General features: G+C 41.7%; 1 protein-coding gene across 5 annotated transcripts in view; it reads left to right on the top strand.

Annotated features, from left to right (window-relative positions):
- The window catches only part of TEAD1 (TEA domain transcription factor 1), a 269214-nt gene that overhangs the window by 232194 nt on the left and 16899 nt on the right, over positions 1 to 20121 (top strand). For all 5 annotated transcript variants that reach the window (XM_054438557.2, XM_063671151.1, XM_054438556.2 and 2 more), the window contains one exon: positions 17166 to 17306. In XM_054438557.2, coding sequence (XP_054294532.1) covers positions 17166 to 17306 — 141 coding nt within the window. The remainder of the gene's footprint in view (positions 1 to 17165; positions 17307 to 20121) is intronic.

Below are 20121 nucleotides of genomic sequence, written 5' to 3'. Positions count from 1 at the left end.
AAGGGAAGGGAAGAGGTTCCTCTCTTTTTCAGCAGTACCTGAACCTGACGCTTAACTGGTACCTTCTTTAAGCCAAGCACTGTGCCAGGGCTAAGCACATACTTGATATTATGAGATACATGTGATGAGTCCCACTTTACACATGAAGAAATCAAACCATACAAAGGCAAAGTTACTTCTGTGACATCATATTGCTAGTAAATGCCACATCTGCTAGACTCCAGAATCCATGCTCTTTGTGTAAACCTGTGCTTGGCCTCTTCAGGGAGCACAGTTCTGTCACTAGAAACCATCCCAACACAGCTTCACTTAAATGGAAGCCAATGGTGATTGCTGAAGGATAGCAGCCTTGGTAGTTTCTCTTTGAAGTCCTGTCATTGTGAGATGTTCTGGTGTATGTTTACATGGGAGCTAAGGTGTATTTTCATATACATATTCTGTATATTATTATGTTCTGATATTTTTTTAAAAAGCTTTTCTTGCTGGGAAAAGACTGGCTTTTCTGGGTCTAGTCAATTCTTAAAGTAGGAAAATGATTCTGTCTAACAGGATAGTCCAGGAGCCTGCTTTTCATATGCAAACCAACCAGTCCAGAACCAGACCTCCTCTATCTGGTCCAGGCACCCCAGGATACAGTGTTCCTCTGCCCTAATCATTCCCTGGAATGGTACCAGACAACTAGGGACCACCTCTGCAGCTTAGAGCCAGCTGGAGTTATTCGAACTAGTCAATCCTTAATTGGTCACTCTGTTTCCCCTGCCTTGCCCACAGAAAGCTCAGGAAAGGCTCTGGTCTAAGGTAGCCTCTTGTCTTCTGCCTCCTGACCACCCTAGTATATTTCCATATGGCCCTTGATGGCCTGCTGTGCTTCCTGTCTTGGGGACCTTTGAGTGTAATAAATTTTTTTCCTGAACTTCTCCTGTGTCCTGTGGCCGCACCTGACTGACCATCACATACAAGAATACAAAACGTAAGGTGAATAAACTATTACCAGGAAATTCAGGTTGGAGTCTAAGTCTTACTAGACAAGTCAGTGAGATCCTGCAACTACCATTAGGAGAAAGCAGCGTTGTTTTTATATTATGATTATGAAGGTATAACATTCTAGACAGTTGGGAATATATAATTTTTAATTCAGTCCTAAATGCATCATGAATATAACCTAATGTGATACATGTTTATGTAGTTTTGATCAAGGAATATGTGAAATCTGACACTCCACTTTTATTCCTTATGAAATATCATGTTAGCTATGTGTCATTATACTTCAAAGTATCTTTTTTTTTGAGACAGTGTTGCTCACTGCCCAGGCTGAAATGCAGTGGTGTGATTTACACACATGGTTATGTGTATAAATAACCATGTTGCTTTCTAAAATAGTTGTAGTAGTTACTCTCTCAGGCCATGCATAAATAGACCAGGCATCTTCCATCAGTCTTGACTGGCGTAATTTAAAACAAAACAAAAAACAGTCTTCTGTTGTCACTTGTTATTTGAGTTCTTCTACATCTGCTTTTATTTTTCCTTCCTATTCAAAAGTCTTCGATTCTTCCTCATTCTCTGTAGAAACAATTATTACTATTAAGGTTGAAATACCATATTTCTTCAATTCTAAGGCATGGACTTGTTCCCATTTCAACAGTTCTAAAATTGGAATGCTTCTGTCAGTTGATATCCAAAGCACTTTGCCACATTTTCTTTATATCCAGTCTATTATTGAATATTATGCAGCCATAAAAAGGAATGAGATCATGTCCTTTGCAGGGACATGGATGAAGCTGGAAGCCATCATCGTTAGCAAACTAACACAGGAACAGAAAACCAGACACCACATGTTTTCACTCATAAGTGGGAGTTGAACAATGAGAACACAGGGACACAGGGAGGGGAACATCACACACCAGGGCCTATTGCAGGGTCGGGGGCGAGGGGAGGGAGCTTAGAGGACAGGTCAATAGGTGCCACAGACCACCATGGCACACATATACCTATATAACAAACCAGCACGTTCTGCACATGTATCCCAGAAACTGAAGTAAAATTAAACAAAGAAGCATCTTCTCCACCCCTAGGCAGAGGAATAGGTTGTGATTGGTTATTATCACCTGACCCTGGCCAGCACAGAAGACATCTTGCCATTCCCTGGACACCTCAGTTGAGTTATTTGCACTTTATAGTACCATAGCAGTTGAATTTTAGCTTAAATTTAAATCCCTAATTAAACCATCTCGTAAATTACACATTGATGTGGCATTGAAATTGTTATTATGGTTCAAGAGGAGTTTTGGAACCAGATTTGTTATAAATGAGGCAAGTACTTGCACTGGCAGATAGTCATACTTCTTTTTTCCTTACAAAACATGATCAGGTGCTGTGTAGGCTCTAGGAAAGAAGGATGTCCACCCACAAGTGGATGAAGCTGTGCTTCATTGCAGCATTGAGATTCAGGCAGATGGATTGCCAGTGACGTGGCAGACAGTGCAATTAATGTAAGAAAATGTCAACAGCCTTGGGAATTGATCATAGATTGAATTCCCAGAGCTAGAAGATATGAGTATGATTCAGTCATGCATCCTGAAGGACAAAAACCCAAGTGTAGCTCACAGCTGACTGTCAAAAGCAGTTAATTTCTAGCTATATGAAGTTTACATAAGGAAATAAAATTACTGATTTAACCAAATAAGACATGCAATTGAGACTAATACCTTTGGAGGGGCCTCGGAATTCTATTTCCTGTCGTAAGAATGCTCAAGGGTGTCAAGATTGGAAACACTGCTCTAAAGAAAACTATATGCTTTTAAAATTCTATTCATAAACATTACAACCCAAAACTATTCATAATAATAATTAGTACAATAAAGGCTTAGTCTTAAACTTTGATTGGAATAATAAAGAAGAAAGCAGTGTGAAAGTGAAATCTTACAGATTTGTGTCATGTTGCCAGGTTATAACAAATTTTTAAATATACATTTAATATTTCTGCTTTCTCTCTAATCGTTATCAAATTAGTCATAGCTTAGAAACCAGGATATATGATGTTATCCTATACTTATTAAAAAATGTTTTGTATTTTAAAATTCTTGGGATTATGATCATTCAGTGTAAACAATACTGTCTACATAGTTACTTAATTTGCTTTCCTTTTTTTTTTTTGAGATGGAGTCTCGCTCTGTCTCCGAGGCTGGAGTGCAGTGGCGCAGTCTCGGCTCACTGCAACCTCTGCCTCTCGGGTTCAAGTGATTCTCCTGCCTCAGCCTCCTGAGTAGCTGGGATTACAGGCGCCTGCCACTGCGCCCAGCTAATTTTTGTATTTTTGGTAGAGATGGGGTTTCGCCATGTTGGCCAGGCTGGTCTTGAACTCCTGACCTCAGGTGATCCACCCGCCTTGGCCTCCCAAAGTGCTGGGATTACAGGCGTGAGCCACCATGCCTGGCCAATTTACTTTCTTAACCTATTATTTTTAAAGGAAGAAAAAGCAAGCCTACTTTTACTAACCATAGCAGATGTGAGAAGATTTTATAAAACAAAGGGGAAGTAAGTTACCTGGAAAGAGGACAGCCTTTAGAAGATGCTTTTGTCTTGGTAGAAATGAAATCACATTTGTTCAACAAAATGACAGTCACTCTACATAAAACTGGGTTTTATTTAAAGAGAAGAAACTGGGCGCACAATAACCCAGCAGAACAGACCCCGCCCCCATTGGAGTCTCAGATTGTTTCTGATTGTATTCTGCATGATTTAGGTTGGAATTGTAGACCTGAGTCTGTCATTTGGAACCAAACGTCCTGTTGCTATTCATGGAAGAGGGAGTTAACAATACGAAATCATTTGCTTTCCACATGTTTTGAACTGCTATCAGGAAGGAGGGGCCTTTCAGCTCAATAAGTTTTCCGTTTCTTCCTACTTCTGTCTCATCTCAAAATGTGTTTTAAAGTTAACTGAACAATATTAAGTGATGAAATGATTTAAGTAGAAGAAAGATCAGTGAGAAGTATCACGATATTCAGAGGTACTTGGGGGCTAATACGTGTTAAATTTTAGTTAAGTAGACTGTGGTTATATGAGTCTTTTTTTTTTTTTTTAATTATCTCTTGATAGGCCCTGCTATTGTAAACACAGGAAGAGAGAAATCAATAAATTTGTATATCCACCCATTTTGGTTTGTTTTCATAAGAAAAATATCTGGAGCTTGTGAGCACTTTCTGTGCTGACCGCTGCTTGGGATTGCTCCTTCCTGGTTCCCGAACCCTGGATGCCAAACTTCTTTGTAGGCCTTTCCAAGGCAACCTACCCTGTCTGTGGCCTTTGTTCAGTGCTGCAATGTATATAATAGATTTTCAAGGTTTTTTTTTTTTAAGTTACCTGGAAAGTTATTTTATTTCAGTCAGTAAATGGTCCTAAAGAAATTGCTGTGCATTGGGCACTCTGCCACATTGCCAGCTCACATTACCACCTGAGAGTTTGTTGAGGAATCATCTGCAAGCAATTCATAGGAGGAAGAGGAGACCTCAAGAGACTCACTCCAAAGCTTTTCTGGGCCATCGCGTTGCTAGACAGTCATTCAACAAACATTTGCCAATCTCATCTTTGCTTCTGGAAAACTGGGAAGCAGATGTGATTGAGAGGTTCTGATTTGCAGGCTCAGGGTCTGGTGGAGGGATGGCAGACAGTGGGCAGGTGAACAGTAGCACCGAGGCGTAGGAGCTGTAGTGGAAGTGGGCAGAAGTTGCTGTGGAAGCACAGATTTGGAACCCTTTTTGCCTGAGAACATTCCGGAAGGGCTCACAAAGACATGGCATTTAAACAGAATCTTGATAGAATTTGGTCAGTGCAAGGGGAGTGAGAAGGAGTTTTCAGGGCAGTGGATACTCATGTACAGACAAGGAGTCCTGGGAGGTGGTGAGAGGTCCCCATGGCCACTGGGGCTTACCGAACGCAGAGAATAGGGAGAGATGTGGGTGGAAACACTGGTCACAGGGGCATTCACTTCAAAAGACCATACGTGAATCCTCTGAAAGCCTGAAACGTAGTAGGAATGAAATAATGGATTTCACAGGATAGGATAGCTTGGAAAATGAGCACAAAAGCTTACATTGCTTTTCCTCTCATCCTCTTCTATCAAACCACAGATACTTCTCTTTTTTTTAACCTTCAACTCTTAAGTCTTCAGGGCTTCCGGGCAGAATCTCTTGCATTGGGAGTTGCCTTGACCTCCTAGAGGAATTCACTCCAACAGCTATTCCTGAAAGACTTTCTGTCCTGGGTCCTTCGGCTCTGTGGTTGCTAAGAAAGCCCAGGTCAGGGGTCTGTCCCTTCCTTCTGGGGCCATTTAATTCCACTCCCTTCTGTGGCTACAGACTGAGATGCTAAGCCATGATCCCACCTGAGCTGCTGCCACAATTAGCTTGATTCATGCTGTCATTGTTACTGTTTCACCTCAAGAAAAACCTGAGAAGGAAAGAATTGATGTGCCATAGTCAAGGTGGCTGCATATTTTCAGACCCAGTTTTGCAAGGCATAATTGGATTAACTGGACACTTCAGGGATCTCAGTCAGTTGCTTAAAACTGAACCTAGGCCCTTGGTGTTGTGAGAGACCCCCTCTCCATGTGCAGGTAAAGATCCACGGTACCTCCTATCCCCCAGTCCACCCCATTTTAATTTACTTTTTAAATTTAAAAAGTGATACAGGTTTGTTACGAACAGTTTGAGCAGTTGAAAAGAATATAGAATAAAAAGTGAGATCCTCCTTGCACACATACATGCCTGTGGTCAGCCAGATCCCAAAATTTGGAACATATCCTTTTAGACTTTTACATATGTATCTACAAACATTATACATACACATATACATCACTTGTTTTTACTAAAAAAGGATTATGTTCCAAGTGTTTCCTGCAACTTCATTTTCCCTACCTAAAGTGTCTTGGACATATGATACCTTTTACAGCAATGAGAATTTGAGGGTAAGTCTCAGTTTTTATTCTTTGTGGTAAAGGTTTCTTGATAGTAGAGTTGTCAGATTTATCAGGTTGCCCAGTTAAATTTGCATTTCAAATAAACAATGAATACTTTTTTGGTGTACATGTCCTATACAGTATTTGGTATATATGTTCATATGTACTGAAAAAGTATTTGCTGTTCATTTGAGATGCGAGTTAACTGGCTTCCCCGTTTTATCTGGCAACTCTGCACTTGTTAGTTCACTTACATATCATTGGTTTGGGGTTGTTATTGTTGTTCTATGAAAAACTTTTCGTGCACAAAACCTTGAAACCATAAAAAGGTCCTGTTTCTTGGGAAAGGTGGTGTCTGGGCCAGTGTTCACACACCTGATGAATGAGAAGGGTTTGGGGCCAGCTCAGCTGGGCACCCAGAACTCATTACTTGCCTCTATTGGAAAGAACTGGCCCGTGTAGCTGCTTTGTAGTTGGAGCTGAGACCCGACTCTTTCATCCCAGCCACTGTGTGAAGTTGCCACTGGTGGTCACCTGAAGTTGTGTGGGTGATATTAATTGAATTTTTGAAAAACTAAATGCTGGTATTTGTAGGAATTTGCAGTGCAGACGGGCAGCCTTTCAACCAGTGCATAGCATACTTAGAGCAAGCTTTTAAGATTCTTTGAAGTACTAAATGTTTATGAAATTCAAATAGGGGTGCCAATCTGCACAATAAAGGGGCCCTTGGTGGTGTTTTTAAAAATCTTCTATTTTGTAGATGTAAATATATGCCATAATTAGCGGGAAGTAACTTGAAGAGCCACGGCTGAGTTTATTCCTATTATTCTTATTTAAAACAGCTGTGGCAGGCAGGCTACAGCTGCTGTCTCATCATTGGGTTGGGCAGGGCATAAGGGCCAAAGTGAACACACTCAAGGACTGTTTTCTGAGGGTAGCTCCTTCACTCCCCCTAAATGCAGGCTTCCTTGCTGGGGAGCTGTCTCACGGTTGGCCCAGCTTCCCCACCCACCCGAAGCCTCTGAATGTCAATGGGACTGGCTTCAACGGTCTTAGCCAGGAGGCACATGCCTACAAATGAGAGGGCGAGGAGTCTTTTAGAGCAGCCAGCTTTCTCCAGACCTCCCCCCACCCCGCATAGCAGTGCTGCCTCTAGGGGCATTTTTGCCCCACAGCTCCAGGCCCAGTGCAGAGCGATTGTCCTTTGGTGCCTGTGGGAGCAGCTGCAATGCCGCAGTGCGTGCCCTGCCTGGCCGAGCCTCACCATGTGGCAGGCCTGGATGGCTGCCCGCCACAGGGCCCAGCTCCCAGCACTGCCTGCCAAGCAGCCAGATGCTACCATTGGAAAAAATTGCTTCACAATTTGAAATGTTGGTTCTTTGATCATTGCTCAGAGAGGATGAAGAAGAGAGGTTCAAAGTAGTGTTTTAAAATGCCAGCGTCTCGTTGCAGCCATCAGTGCCTATTAGACTGTCTCTGGTTGGGGACAGTCCTCTTAATGTTTTCATTTTTGCAACCACGTCATTCTCCCCAGCTCTTCCAAGCCCTTTGGATAGGAAGGGAAGGTCCATAGCCTGCTCCTGACCCTGTGCCCCTGCTGTCCCCCTGCCTCGCGGCTTAGAGGTTATCTGCTTGCCTTTGTTCCAGCAGGCTTTTCCCCAGTGAAGCTTGTAACAAAGTTGTTGTCATCTGCCAAATGCTGCTGCCGCGTGAGCTGCTCACTCCCATTCTTCACTGGGCAGGAGTAGCCTTCACTTACTGATCCTTCTGCCCCCACAGCCAGGTCTCCAGAGGACGGAGGTTTTGCAGGGATGATCCACTCTGTCCCCTGGCCTAGCACCCACCTCCAAGTACTTCAGATCCCACATACTTGGGTGAGGCCTCATTCTTCCTTACCTTGAAATGGGAAGGGTCAGTCTTTGGAGAGTGTTGCATTTTTCATATTTACTGCCAAAAGGCAAAAATATGAAATTAAACCAAACAGATCCAGGATGGCTGGGCATGGTGGCTCACGCCTATAATCCCAGCACTTTGGGAGGCCGAGGCAGGTGGATCACTTGATGTCAGGAGTTCAAGACCAACCTGGCCAATATAGTGAAACCCCATCTCTACTAAAAAATACAAAAATTAGTGTGGTGGCGCACGTCTGTAATCCCAGCTACTTGGGAGGCTGAGGCAGTAGAATCGCTTGAACCCAGAAGGTCGAGGTTGCAGTGAGCTGACATTGTGCCACTGCGCTCCAGCCTGGGCAGCAGAGTGAGACTCTGTCTCAGAAAAAAGAACAGATCCATGAATAAATGGGCTTACTGAGTAAGAAGTAATAGAGGAGTAACGAATCCAGACTCTTATCTGGGGACTAAACTGTTTCAGTTGTGGAAGTAATGAGTGTAAGAGAAGGATGATTTGGGAAAGAATTTGGAAACTTTTGATGGGGTGTATTTTTGTTTTCTGTTGCTGTCCACTTCCTCTGCCCATCATTGAAACCTGCTTCTGCTTCGACTTTTTGTTTTTCAGGACTTGCCCACAAATAGACCTTAAAGTCTTTAATTCACTCAACACACATGTGTTTATGATGGCCTTTTTTTAGTCCCAGAAAGAATTCTATAACATGTCTAATCATGCCTTTGTGAGAAATTTATACCTGTTTGAGCTGTTATACTCAATACTTAAGACCCGTCATAAACACAAATCAGAAAAAGTCCTCATTTTTCTGTTTGGAAAAGCCAGTGTTGCATCTGTGCCACACACCTGACAGATGTGGGTTGGGGCCAAGACTGGCTCCTTGGTGACAGTCTTTATCGTGTTTATTGATTACAAACTCTTGTCTCGTTGAGGAAAGGTGTCGGTGTCTGTAGATGTGACTTGAGGCTCTGTCTTCATCTCTATTGTGGTCAATATTTCAAATTGACAAGCGAACAGGAGTGATTATAGGTATTGTTAATGACTGTAAATTTTATAGTACATTATAGATTACAGGTGAATTTCATATGCATTATCTCCTCATATTACCACAGTGGCCTTTGGAAACAGGTCATCTTCCCTGTGGATAAAGATGACTAAAGCGAGACCCAAAAAGTGATTCCAAATCCCTCACTTCTGCTGCCTGTGCTGTCAGTCCAGTGTCTGAGATGAGATGACAAATGAGAGGCAGCATTCACAGACACCTGGACCAGTGTCAGACTGGATGGGATGAGTGGAGGACTGAACTTTGGACAGAGTTTAACAAAAGTAAATGTAAAACTTGAATCTTGGGAAGCAAACAGAACCTGAAGAACTATGTGGGTGAGGAGGAGGAGAGGAATGGAAAGAAAACTGCAGAATTGTGTTACAGAAGTGTTCTTAGGTCTGTGGTACCTGAAGTTCTGGATGGAAGTTACAGAGGAGCTCATTCCAACTTAACAGATGTAATAGGCAGCATCATGGATCCCCAGAGATGCCTCCTCTGTAGCCATGGAATCTGTGGATAATGGTACATTACATGGCAAAGGGGAATTAAAAGTTGTTAATCAGCTTTTAGATTATCTTGGATATCTTGGATTATCTAAGTGGGCCTAGCTTGGTCCCAAGGTCCCTTAAAAGCAGAAGAGGGAGACATAAGAAGACATCCAGAGAGATGACAGCTGGCAATGTGAGAAGGATTCGGCTGGTGTTTCTGGCTTTGAAAATGGAGCAAGGGGCTCCGGGACAAGGAATGTGGGTGGTCTCAGAAGCTGGAAGAGGCAAGGAAACAGAACGCTATTCAGAGCCTTTGTCTAGTAAGGAGTTGCATCCCTTCTAGTTCCTTGATCTTAGCCAGCCGGGAGCTGAATTAAATTTCTGACCTACAGGAATATAAAATAATTAGTTTGTCTTGTTTTAAGCCACTAAATGTGTGATAATTTGTAGCAGAGAAAATTAATATAACAGAAAAAAGAATTATCTAACAGTTAAGACTGTCCGGCAACATTATTATTATTTATAAATAGAGATGGGGTCTTGCTATGTTGCCCAGGCTGCTCTCAAACTCCTGGGCATAAGTGGCCAGCGTGCCTGGCCCAGCAGCATTATTGAAGTGATTTTCCTGTGTCTGAAAGTATTTAGCTTTAAGGCAGTGCAGGTCAGGATGCTGTGGAAAGGATTTCTGCTTTTGGATGTAGGAGAGAGTTGACCTCTGAACTGAGTTTCAGCTTAGAGTTTAGGGTCTCTGTTTCTAGAGCAAACAGGAAGAAGATTTCTTAGAAGGGCTCATTTCCCTGGATTTACCTTCCCCAGCCATATTTCTAAGTGTTGTTTTTTAACACTGCAGAACCTGGCCCATGACCAGCCTTTTTTGGCTAGCTTGTTCCCAGAAGATGGGATATGATTTGACTTTGGAATTTATTGGAAAGATAAGTTTTATTAGTTTTCAACTGTTTCTTGGATTTTTGTTTTTATTTACTTTTAGAAAATATCCTGTGGTTAGGTAAAAGCTGATTAGGCAGAAATAGTTTGTATCTCTGATAGTGGTACATTTTTTAAAACTCATTTTCTTGCCTTCAGAACTACATGAAATAGGTTTGCTTTCCACCTGGAGTGATTTTCAGATGGGAGGGGGAACGTGTCAGTAGGACGTTTCAGATGGGAGGGGGGACGTGTCAGATAATGAACTCTGCAAATCCCAGACTTCTTTGTTGTTGACTTAATGCTAGCATTCTTTCTTTGATATTACCTTTGCTTCATGGGAGTTCAGTGACTGCATTTCTTTCTGGAATAGCCATAACACTATCAGTTGACAGATAATTATATATATGTATTTTTTTGATAATTATATTTTACATCAATACTTCCTCCTAGAAAATTCCTGAAGAGCATCTGTGATATGGTTGGATAGCTACATAATTATTTTCCGTGTTCAAGGGTAATTACAAAGCAGTTGTAATGGCAAATTGGTTATTTACTGTTAATTGGGAAGCCTTTTAAAATCTAATCTCTTAAAATTATACTAATAATTAAATAGAGGATTTTCTCAGACTGTTTCTCCTTACCTCTTATCTAAATGAAGGATAAAATGCACATAGACTCTATGACCGAGCAATTACAGTCCTAGGAACACCCAACAGAAACACATCCATATGTTCCTCAAAAGCATATTCAAGAACGTTCATAGTAGCACTCTTCTTAATAGGTCCATTTGGAAGCCTCGCAAATGTCCCTAAGTAATAGGGTGGATAGATCATGGCATTTTTCATTCAATGGAATATTCTACGGTAATGAGGATGAATGAACTACATACAACAACATGGTTGAATCTCACAAATAAAATGCTGAGTAAACAAAACTAAACACTGTAAACCCTGTTCCACTTGCTTAAAGTTTAGAAACCAGACAAAACTAATGTGTAATGTTTCAGGATCATGGTTACACGGGCAAGGTGTATGTATGATTGTGCCTGGAAGGAAGGATATTTGGGGGAGAGAGGGACTTCCATTTCTTCGTCTGGGTGCTGGCTCACTTGATGAAAATTAACTGAGCTGTAAACTTCCAGTTTGTGTACTTCTCTGAATGTATGTTATATTTTAATTTTATGTAAAACTGTTAACTTTGACAACTTTAGAACATGTAATTTGTTGGGATGGTTTCTGAGGGTAGGTTGGGTATTCTTTAATAACTTCGTTTTGAATAATTCTATCATTGTAACTACAGATCATCCATTCCAAATGAAAGCTATATTAAAGTTGTTTGGGGAGTTCTAAGAGAGAATGGTAAACCAGTGGTGAGGTGGTGGGAATGGTCTGCCCCAGCTGCAAGCAGTAAGGACATTGCTTGGCTGTAGGGAATTTACAAACAATGGCAAAACCATCTAAAAAATCAGTTTTCTTTTTATTATCACCATATTAACTGACAAAACCTCCTTTGTTGGCCTGAGTCCTAAATAACTGGTGAAGTTAGTGTTGAATTTTTTTAATTAATTTTTTTTTGAGACAGCATCTAGTTCTGTTGCCCAGACTGGAGTGCAGTGGTACAAATCTTGGCTCACTGCAGCCTCAAACTCCTGGGCTCTAGGAAGCTTCCTATTTTAGCCTCCCAGGTAGCTGGGACTACAGGCACATGCCACCATGTCCGGCTAATTAAAAAAAAAAATTATTTGTAGAGATGGCATCTCCCTGTGTTGCCCAGGCTGGTCTCGAACTCCTGGGCTCAAGCAATCCTCCTGCCTCGACCTCTGAAAGTGCTGGGATTATAGGTGTGAGCTGCATTTTTATTTTTTATATACGTATGTATACAACATATGTTGAATTTTTATTTTATATATAGACCATCTATATGCTTCAAATTAGCAAGCACATTATCCATTATATTACTTCTCCTTTAGTAACACATGTGGACTCAGCCTCTACTCATTTCAGGTGCAGTCTCAGTCCACAGTCCCCATGGTGCTCCTTGTTCCAGTGGTTAAACAGATTTGTCAATGAGCAACAATAGTAGAATGATTATGAAGATGAGGAAACAGAACTTTTTTTCCATTCCTTCATTCTCTGTTACTGCTTTGGGAATTTTTATGTTTACAATTTTAAATAACTGAAGTAGAGTGCTGGTTATTGTTGAAAATCATTTTGTCAAATAAAGGAAGGCGGTCTTAAAAATGCGTCAGATCTGCTAGGTGTGCCGCTGCTGTGGGACAGCTACTTTCACCAGCGTTACTTAAGCATGGAACCTCATACAGACAGAACCATAACAGTTGTGAACATATTCGGCAATTTTACTAACATCATGATGAATAATACCATTCTAAACTTAGTTAACATTTTAAAATTATATATAGACAGATTATTTTTTCTGTTTTAAGGTTGACAGTTTTTAAAAGCAATCTGTTTACCAGTGACCCGCCTGCCCCCCACACACAATTGCTTATTTCACTGTGTTCCCTTCTATAGTCCACTCTGTACACCAAAATCACTAGACTGCTTTCCCCCCTGCTTAGAGATAGGGTCTTGCTATGTTGCCCAGGCTGGTCTCAAACTCCGGGGCTTAAGCGAGCCTCCTGCCTCAGCCTCCAGAGTAATTGGGGCTACAGGTGTTCTACCACACCCAGCTTGCTAGACTGCATTTGATTATTTACTAGTCTTTCAGAACAACTTAATTAATCAAAATCAACTAGTACAATGTTAGCTCACAGTGTATTCATAGCACATGGAGACTCTTTTTCAAAGCTAGGAATTTAAAGTTGAAAGAAAGAAAAAAAATAATTTCTAATGCACCTTTTCTGCTCAACACAAACTTATTGCAGCATCATTGGGAAGCATCATAGATATTTGTGAGTAGAGCGTGTATTAAATTATGGTGTATCTGTGCCATAGAATAATGTGCAGCCACTAGAAAGTGTGGCTGTTCATTATTTTAAATGGCTGTACTTTATAATACTGAAATTCCATGTTAGTACTATATGAGTTCTAAGAGGCATAGGTATATATATGTTTAATGCAAGGTTTTAGAAAAGTTAATATAATGTGCTACTGTTTGTGTGATAAAGGAGGAATGTATATGCTTGAATACCTAAGTGCTGAATATCTCTGAAAGGACACTTGAGAAATGGATAACATTGGTTACCCTTAGGGAGGTTGGCAGATTTGGGGGTTCGTGCCCATTTTACAGTTTTATTTTTCCCCCGTCTTTACCACATGCATGTTTTCACTTTTTAAAAAAATGCTGGGCTGGGCCAGGCATGGTGGCTTAGGCCTGTAATCCCAGCACTTTGGGAGGCCGAGGTGGGCGGATCACCTGAGGATGGGAGTTCGAGACCAGCCTGACCAACATGGAGAAACCTCGTCTCTACTAAAAATACAAAAAAATTATCCGGGCATGGTGGCGCCTGCCTGTAATCCCAGTTACTCGGGAGGCTGAGGCAGGAGAGTTGCTCAAACCCAGGAGGCAGAGGTTGCGGTGAGCCAAGATCGCGCCATTGCACTCCAGTCTGCAACGAGCGAAACTCCATCTCAAAAAAAAAAAAAAAAAAAAAATCTGGAACGTTTTGGCACAGGGTACATCATAATAGTAACAGCATTAATCCCGCCACCATAAAGCACCTGAACTGCTTTTCACAGCAAAGTATTCTAAGGTGTCACCAAAGCAAGGTAGTGGCAGTTCTTGAAGGTAACACCCCCATGTGGAAAGCTTGATGGGAATTCCAGTGTTCAGAGCCCCTGTGTGCCTGAGGTGTATGGTAGCCCTTCTGCCCTGGAGGCTGGAGCTCAGTTAGACCCAGGGGCCTCTTTAGCCTTGTGAGGTTCAGATGCTGATCTCATTTAGGGAAAGACATGCATGATTTCCTGCTCAGCTGCTCTTTTGTGGAGCCAAATGTTAAACCTTTGAATGTGAGAAAAATGCACACCTGGGTATTTTTATTTGTTTATGATTTATACCCCATAAAATCCAAAAAGCAGAATGTGAGGAAAGCTCACTATATTTATGGGTAACGTAAAACCGGATAAGTACAAGTTAAAGCAGATTGGAAACCAGTAAAAGGAGCTGTACCCTGACTGTTAGGAGCTATTAGAAGTACCTGAGACAAGTTAATTATTGTAGTTGAACTCTGAATTTAGCTTTGAATTTCTTGGCACATAAGGTGAAAAGGGGAATGTGGAGTACATGGTTTTCTTTATTTGTAGACAGAAAGTAGGACTAAGGAGTTGGACATTTTCCTAATAACCAATTCAAGAAGGAAATTTAAATGTAGATAGTTTAAAGTATATGATGACTCAGGTCTTAGTGGTTAGTGCCTGTCAAGGTATAAAAATTAACCAGTCAGAATCTGCCAAATCTGGTGCATTACGGTGCCTCACACCTGTAATCTCAGCACTTAGAGTGGCTGAGGTGGGCAGATCACTTGAGGCCAGGAGTTCGAGACCAGCCTGGGCACCAAGGCAAAACCCAGTCACTACTAGAAATACAGAAATTAGTTGGGCATGGTGGCACATGCCTGTAATCTCAGCTACTCAGGAGGCTGAGGCCGGAGAATCCACTGAACCTGGGAGGCGGAGGTTGCAGTGAGCCTCGCACCACTGATTCCAGCCTAGGCGACAGAGCCAGAACCTCTCAAAAAAAAAAAAAAGTGCCAAACCTCACGAAATATAAAATCTCATTTGAGTGTCAGATCCACGTACCTCTGCTTCGACAGCCACCACGGCAGTCCACATTTATCATCTCTCACTTGGACTGCTATAATGGCCTCCTAGTGTGTGTATGTATATATATACATACATATATGTATATATATATATATGTATGTATATATATATACATATATGTATGTATATATATATATGTATGTATATATACATACATATATGTATATATATATGTATGTATATATATACATACATATATGTATATATATATACATACATATATATATATATACATATATGTATGTATATATATCCTTTCTGCTCTCTCCGAGCTGTGGTCAGAGGTGCCTTTTGGAAAGCAGAGCTGGTTGTGCCCTGTCACTGTTCCAGGCCTGTCTGCTCACTGTGTCCTTTGGTCTCAGGATATTAGACCCAAGCCCTTCCACCTCTCCAGCTCTCCTGCCATCCTCTCTCTCTTGCTTTCTCTTTAGCACTTCTTTCTGGCTGTGTGCCCTCTTCTCTCTTATGGAATGCTTCTCTTGCCTAAGCCTCGTCTTCTTTCTTGGGATCTGAGTTGCATCATCATTAGAAGCGCCCCTGACCCTGGGGGCCCACTCCTCACCGTTTGTGCTCGTGTCCGCCTGTACCTCTCTCCCTGGTGCTTAGTTCCGTGTGGTATGTTCCTCACTTAATTATAAGCCTCAGGAGAGCAGGCCCTGGCTCAGCTTTTGCTTGTTTTATCCCCAGCTCTGAGCATTGTGCCAGATGCGGAGCAGGGGGTTGGTAGATATTTGAGGGAAGGCAACTATTACCCTGTGGCTGTCTTTGGTCTGTTTTGTGCTGCTACAACAGAATGCCACAGCCTGGGTAATTTATAAAGAACAAAAATTCATTTCTCACATTTCTAGAGGCTGGGAAGTCCAAGATCGAATCTGCAGCATTTGGTGGAAGGCAGATGAAGGGCCAGAGAGAGCCAGCTTACTCCTGAAAGCCCTACTTATAGCAGCTTAACCCATATGCAGGGGCAGAGGCTCAACACCTAAACCCATCCTAAAAGGCCTCACCTCCAACACTGTTGCACTGGGGATTAAGCTTCCAATGCATGAATGGTGGGGGCACATTCAGACCACTGCAATGATCAAACACTGCAGCAGCCAGTTTCCCCAGTGGACATTGCATCCTGCTGAAGACATTTCTCTCTGAAGCACAGTGCTAATCATACCACTTCCTTGGCACCCAGGCTTTCAAGGCGGTATCCATTTCCTACAGAATATAATCTATACTGTCTTCTTAGCCCCCATAACCTGTGCCCAAGTTGCATTTCCAAACTCCCAGTCTGAGGTCCTTAATCCATGCCCAGAAGCTAGAATGCAGCACTCCAGGCCTTGGCCTGCACTGTACCCCCAGCCTTCCCTGCATGTGCCAGTCTAAATCATTCCTGAACTGAGACCACCTGTGGAAAGTCATACCTTCCATTGCTGGAACTCTAAGTATCTTTGACATGGTACTTATTTTCTATCTGAATGATAGTTATTTTATGTATCTTCCATATCAGTTGTAGGCAAAACCCGTACATTGTTTAGCATGAACCTTTCATAGTAGGTACTTAATAAACATGTGTTAAATGAATGGCAACTTATGTCATTATTTAACATCTTTGTAAGCCAGTCTTTAATAGGAACCATTTCCCCTCCAGATATTCTAATTTTTAAGAAAGTTTGTTTGTACATATATGACAAATGGCTAGTCAGCTGCAGTCTCTTGTTTTTTTTAAAAAATATCTCTAAAGATGAGTGAACATGAATCCAATTAATATCCTGCTTTCTGTGCATATTTCAAAGACCTTGTGGATCTTTTATTGCAAGGCATAGTATTCTGATACTGAATGCAAGAAAGTAAAACAAAATTGATACTTGTAGCATGTTATTTCAAGAGAGGACTGCCCAAATTAGCAACCTCTTTAAAAAATGACAGATGGGTATTGAACTTGTTTCTAGATGAGCATCACCTTCCCAAGCCAGCCCTCTTCATTCAGCCAAGCGGAGGTCTTACCCGGAAAGTTACTGCTCGGTGCCATGACTCCTGGGATGAGAGAATAACCCACACCTCCATTTCCTTTCCAACAGGCTGATTTAAACTGCAATATTCAAGATGATGCTGGGGCTTTTTATGGTGTAACCAGTCAGTACGAGAGTTCTGAAAATATGACAGTCACCTGTTCCACCAAAGTTTGCTCCTTTGGGAAGCAAGTAGTAGAAAAAGTAGAGGTAAGTTGGCCTCTGTACACTGGAAACTTCATTCAAGGGCAGACTGTTGCCTTCCTTTAAACCTTCCTTGGGTCAGAGAGTTGTATTTTTGGATGTCTGCTTCTTACCTTCTGTATTAGTCCATTCTTACACTGCTATGAAGAACTACCTGAAAATGGGTAGTTTATGAAGAAAACATGTTTCATTGACTCACAGTTCCACAGGCTTAACAGGAAGCATGATTTGGGGGTCTCAGGAAACTTAGAATCATGGTGGCTGAAGGTGAAGGGGAAGCAAGGCACGTCTTCTCATGGTGGCAGGAGAAAGGTGGGTGGGAACCACCACACACTTTTAAACATCAGATCTGGTGAGAACTCCCACAGTATCACAGGAACAGCCTGGGGGAAACTGCCCCCATGATCCAATCACCTGCCACCAGGCCCCCCCTGTGACATGTGGGGATTACAGTTTGAGGTGAGATTTGAGTGGGGATACAACCAAACCATATCACCCTCCTCCTTTCTCCCACTTCTTTTTCCTGTCACTTCTAAAAAGCCAAAGTGATTTGGAAGCACCTGAAAGGAAGCAAGTAGGATGTCCCGTGCCAGTCTTCTGACTGTGTCTGAAGTCGGCTGTGTCCTGCTCAGCCAGTGCTGTGCACCTTTGCATGAGGCCTTGTGGGGTAGTCTGGTATGAAAGCTGGGTCGAGATAGGCCCTGCCACTCAGAATGATGCCCTCCCTACACCCAACCCCTAGATCCAAGGGCACTCCCAGGCATTGTAGATAGATGTCAAGGTGGTACTCAGCTGATTGGCACCTGCCCTCTGAAACCATGATACCTTGAGTTTGATATTGTTGCTTTTGCTATTTCCACTGCCTTCACTTTTAATTGTTTTAGATAGAGTTTATTATATATTAGGATCCAATCTCTTTTTACGGCTTTTATGTTTCATACCTTCCTCCCTTTAAAAAGATGTATATTTGTTTGGTCAGGGTGAGTTGCTTTGTTGAATAATGTTTGTTGTTGGCATTCCTTGAAGGTTGTATTTTTTAGTGTCTTCTATCCATCACCCAATTAATTGATCCATGTTCAGTGAGCAGTTTTTATTTGCAGTGGCCCCGGACCTTTCAGGTTCAAGAGCCCACCTTGGCTGTAAAAAGACTTTGTGCTGAGGAGGGAGAGAGGGAGAAGGATATATTTCTTAAGACCTTGGGCTAAGCAATGAGGATTTGGGATGCTGCAGGCCCTCGTAGCACAAGCCCCCTGAGCAATGGACAGGCCTTATGAGTATGTTGTTGAGGAAAGGTTATGCTGGCAGAAGAGGATCCAGGGGAGTTGACTTAGATGGACAATTTAAGCTTAGGGGTCATGAGCTTTCCCACAATGGTGGCAGTGGGAATCCAGTAAGATGTTTTGAATGGAACTTAGAAACTAACTGGATATTAACGAGGAAGAGTCAAAAGTCACACTCACATTTTATGCTTGGAAGGATGGTACTGCCACTAATAGAGATAAAGAAATAAGGTGTTCAAGAGGAAATAGGCAATGATTATAGATGGAAGACTAGAACTTGGATGACAGGTAAAGACTGGAAATATAAATTGGGAATCCTGAGCATTAAGGATTGGGAATGGAGACCTAGCTGCAGAGAGGGAATAGAAAGGGCACAGGAATAAGGATTAAATTTGGGGAGCAGCCACCAGCCCTAGGATAAGTAGAGGGAGATATAAACAGAAGAGCAGAGGACAAAAATGAGTGGGGAGGCGGGGAACTGGCTCAACATAATGTCTGGGAAGCCCAGGAGGTGAGAAGGTAGCTGTATCATGAAACATGGCTGGGACACCTGGAACCAGATGACCTCCTCTCCTCTAAGAAGGAGGAAGCAAAGTTACCTGTGGGTGATTGGGAGTGTGGAAGATGAGTGTTAGGCAATGTTAGTGAATAGCTAAGTTGTCAGGGATGTTCTCTGTAGTTGGAATTCCGTGCCTGGACAGGTGCATTTGAGAAAATATGAACCAGACAGCTTACTCAATTTCCCAAATGTCAAATTACTGGTGTCCTCAGATGATACACCCAAAGCTCTATGCAAATTCAGGGAGCAGGGAAAAGTTGCTTTTGACTGATAAAATCACAGGATTTTTTATGGAGAAGGTAGTGTGCGTGGTAGGTGGGGTTTTACATTTAAGCCTTTTATCTATTTAGAATGTGTGTCTGCATTTGGTGTGAAGTAGTAGTCCACTTATATTTTCTTCCAAATAGGCGTTTGTATCAAAACCACTTATGAAATGATTCATTCTTTCCCAGTTAAACAGATCTGTCCCCATTAAATTACCATATATTCTGAGAGCTGTTCCCGGAGTCCCACTGTTATATTCCACCCACTATTTGTGTCTACGTATCCCAGTACCATGTGGATTTGATTACAGTGGCTTTATAGTATATACTGATATTTGATGAGGGAAGTCAGTCTCACTATTCTTCTTTTTCATACATTTTCTAAGCTAGAAACCAACATTTATTCTTCCAAATAATTCAATCACTTAAACATATAAAGAAAAACAAAAACCTTGTTTGAGCAATCTAATTGTAATTGCATCAGACTTAGATGTTCTTTTGGAAAAATTTTATATTAAATATTTCTAATCAAGAATGTATTTGCATTCTCATTTTATGTATTTCAATAAGATTTTATCGTTTTCATTATACAGGTTTGTCTCTTTCTTGTTAAATATATTTCTAAATATTATATAATATGTTGTAATTTCCTGTTTCTAGATTCGAATTAATAGAGAAAAGCTCTTGATTTTGCATATCTGTCTTCAATATGGCCATCT

Source organism: Pongo pygmaeus, chromosome 9, assembly GCF_028885625.2.
Source record: "Pongo pygmaeus isolate AG05252 chromosome 9, NHGRI_mPonPyg2-v2.0_pri, whole genome shotgun sequence".
In the NCBI taxonomy this organism is placed as follows: Eukaryota; Metazoa; Chordata; class Mammalia; order Primates; family Hominidae; genus Pongo; species Pongo pygmaeus.
The sequence above is the reverse complement of the archived record's forward strand: the minus strand, read 5'-3'. Positions and strand labels throughout refer to the sequence as shown.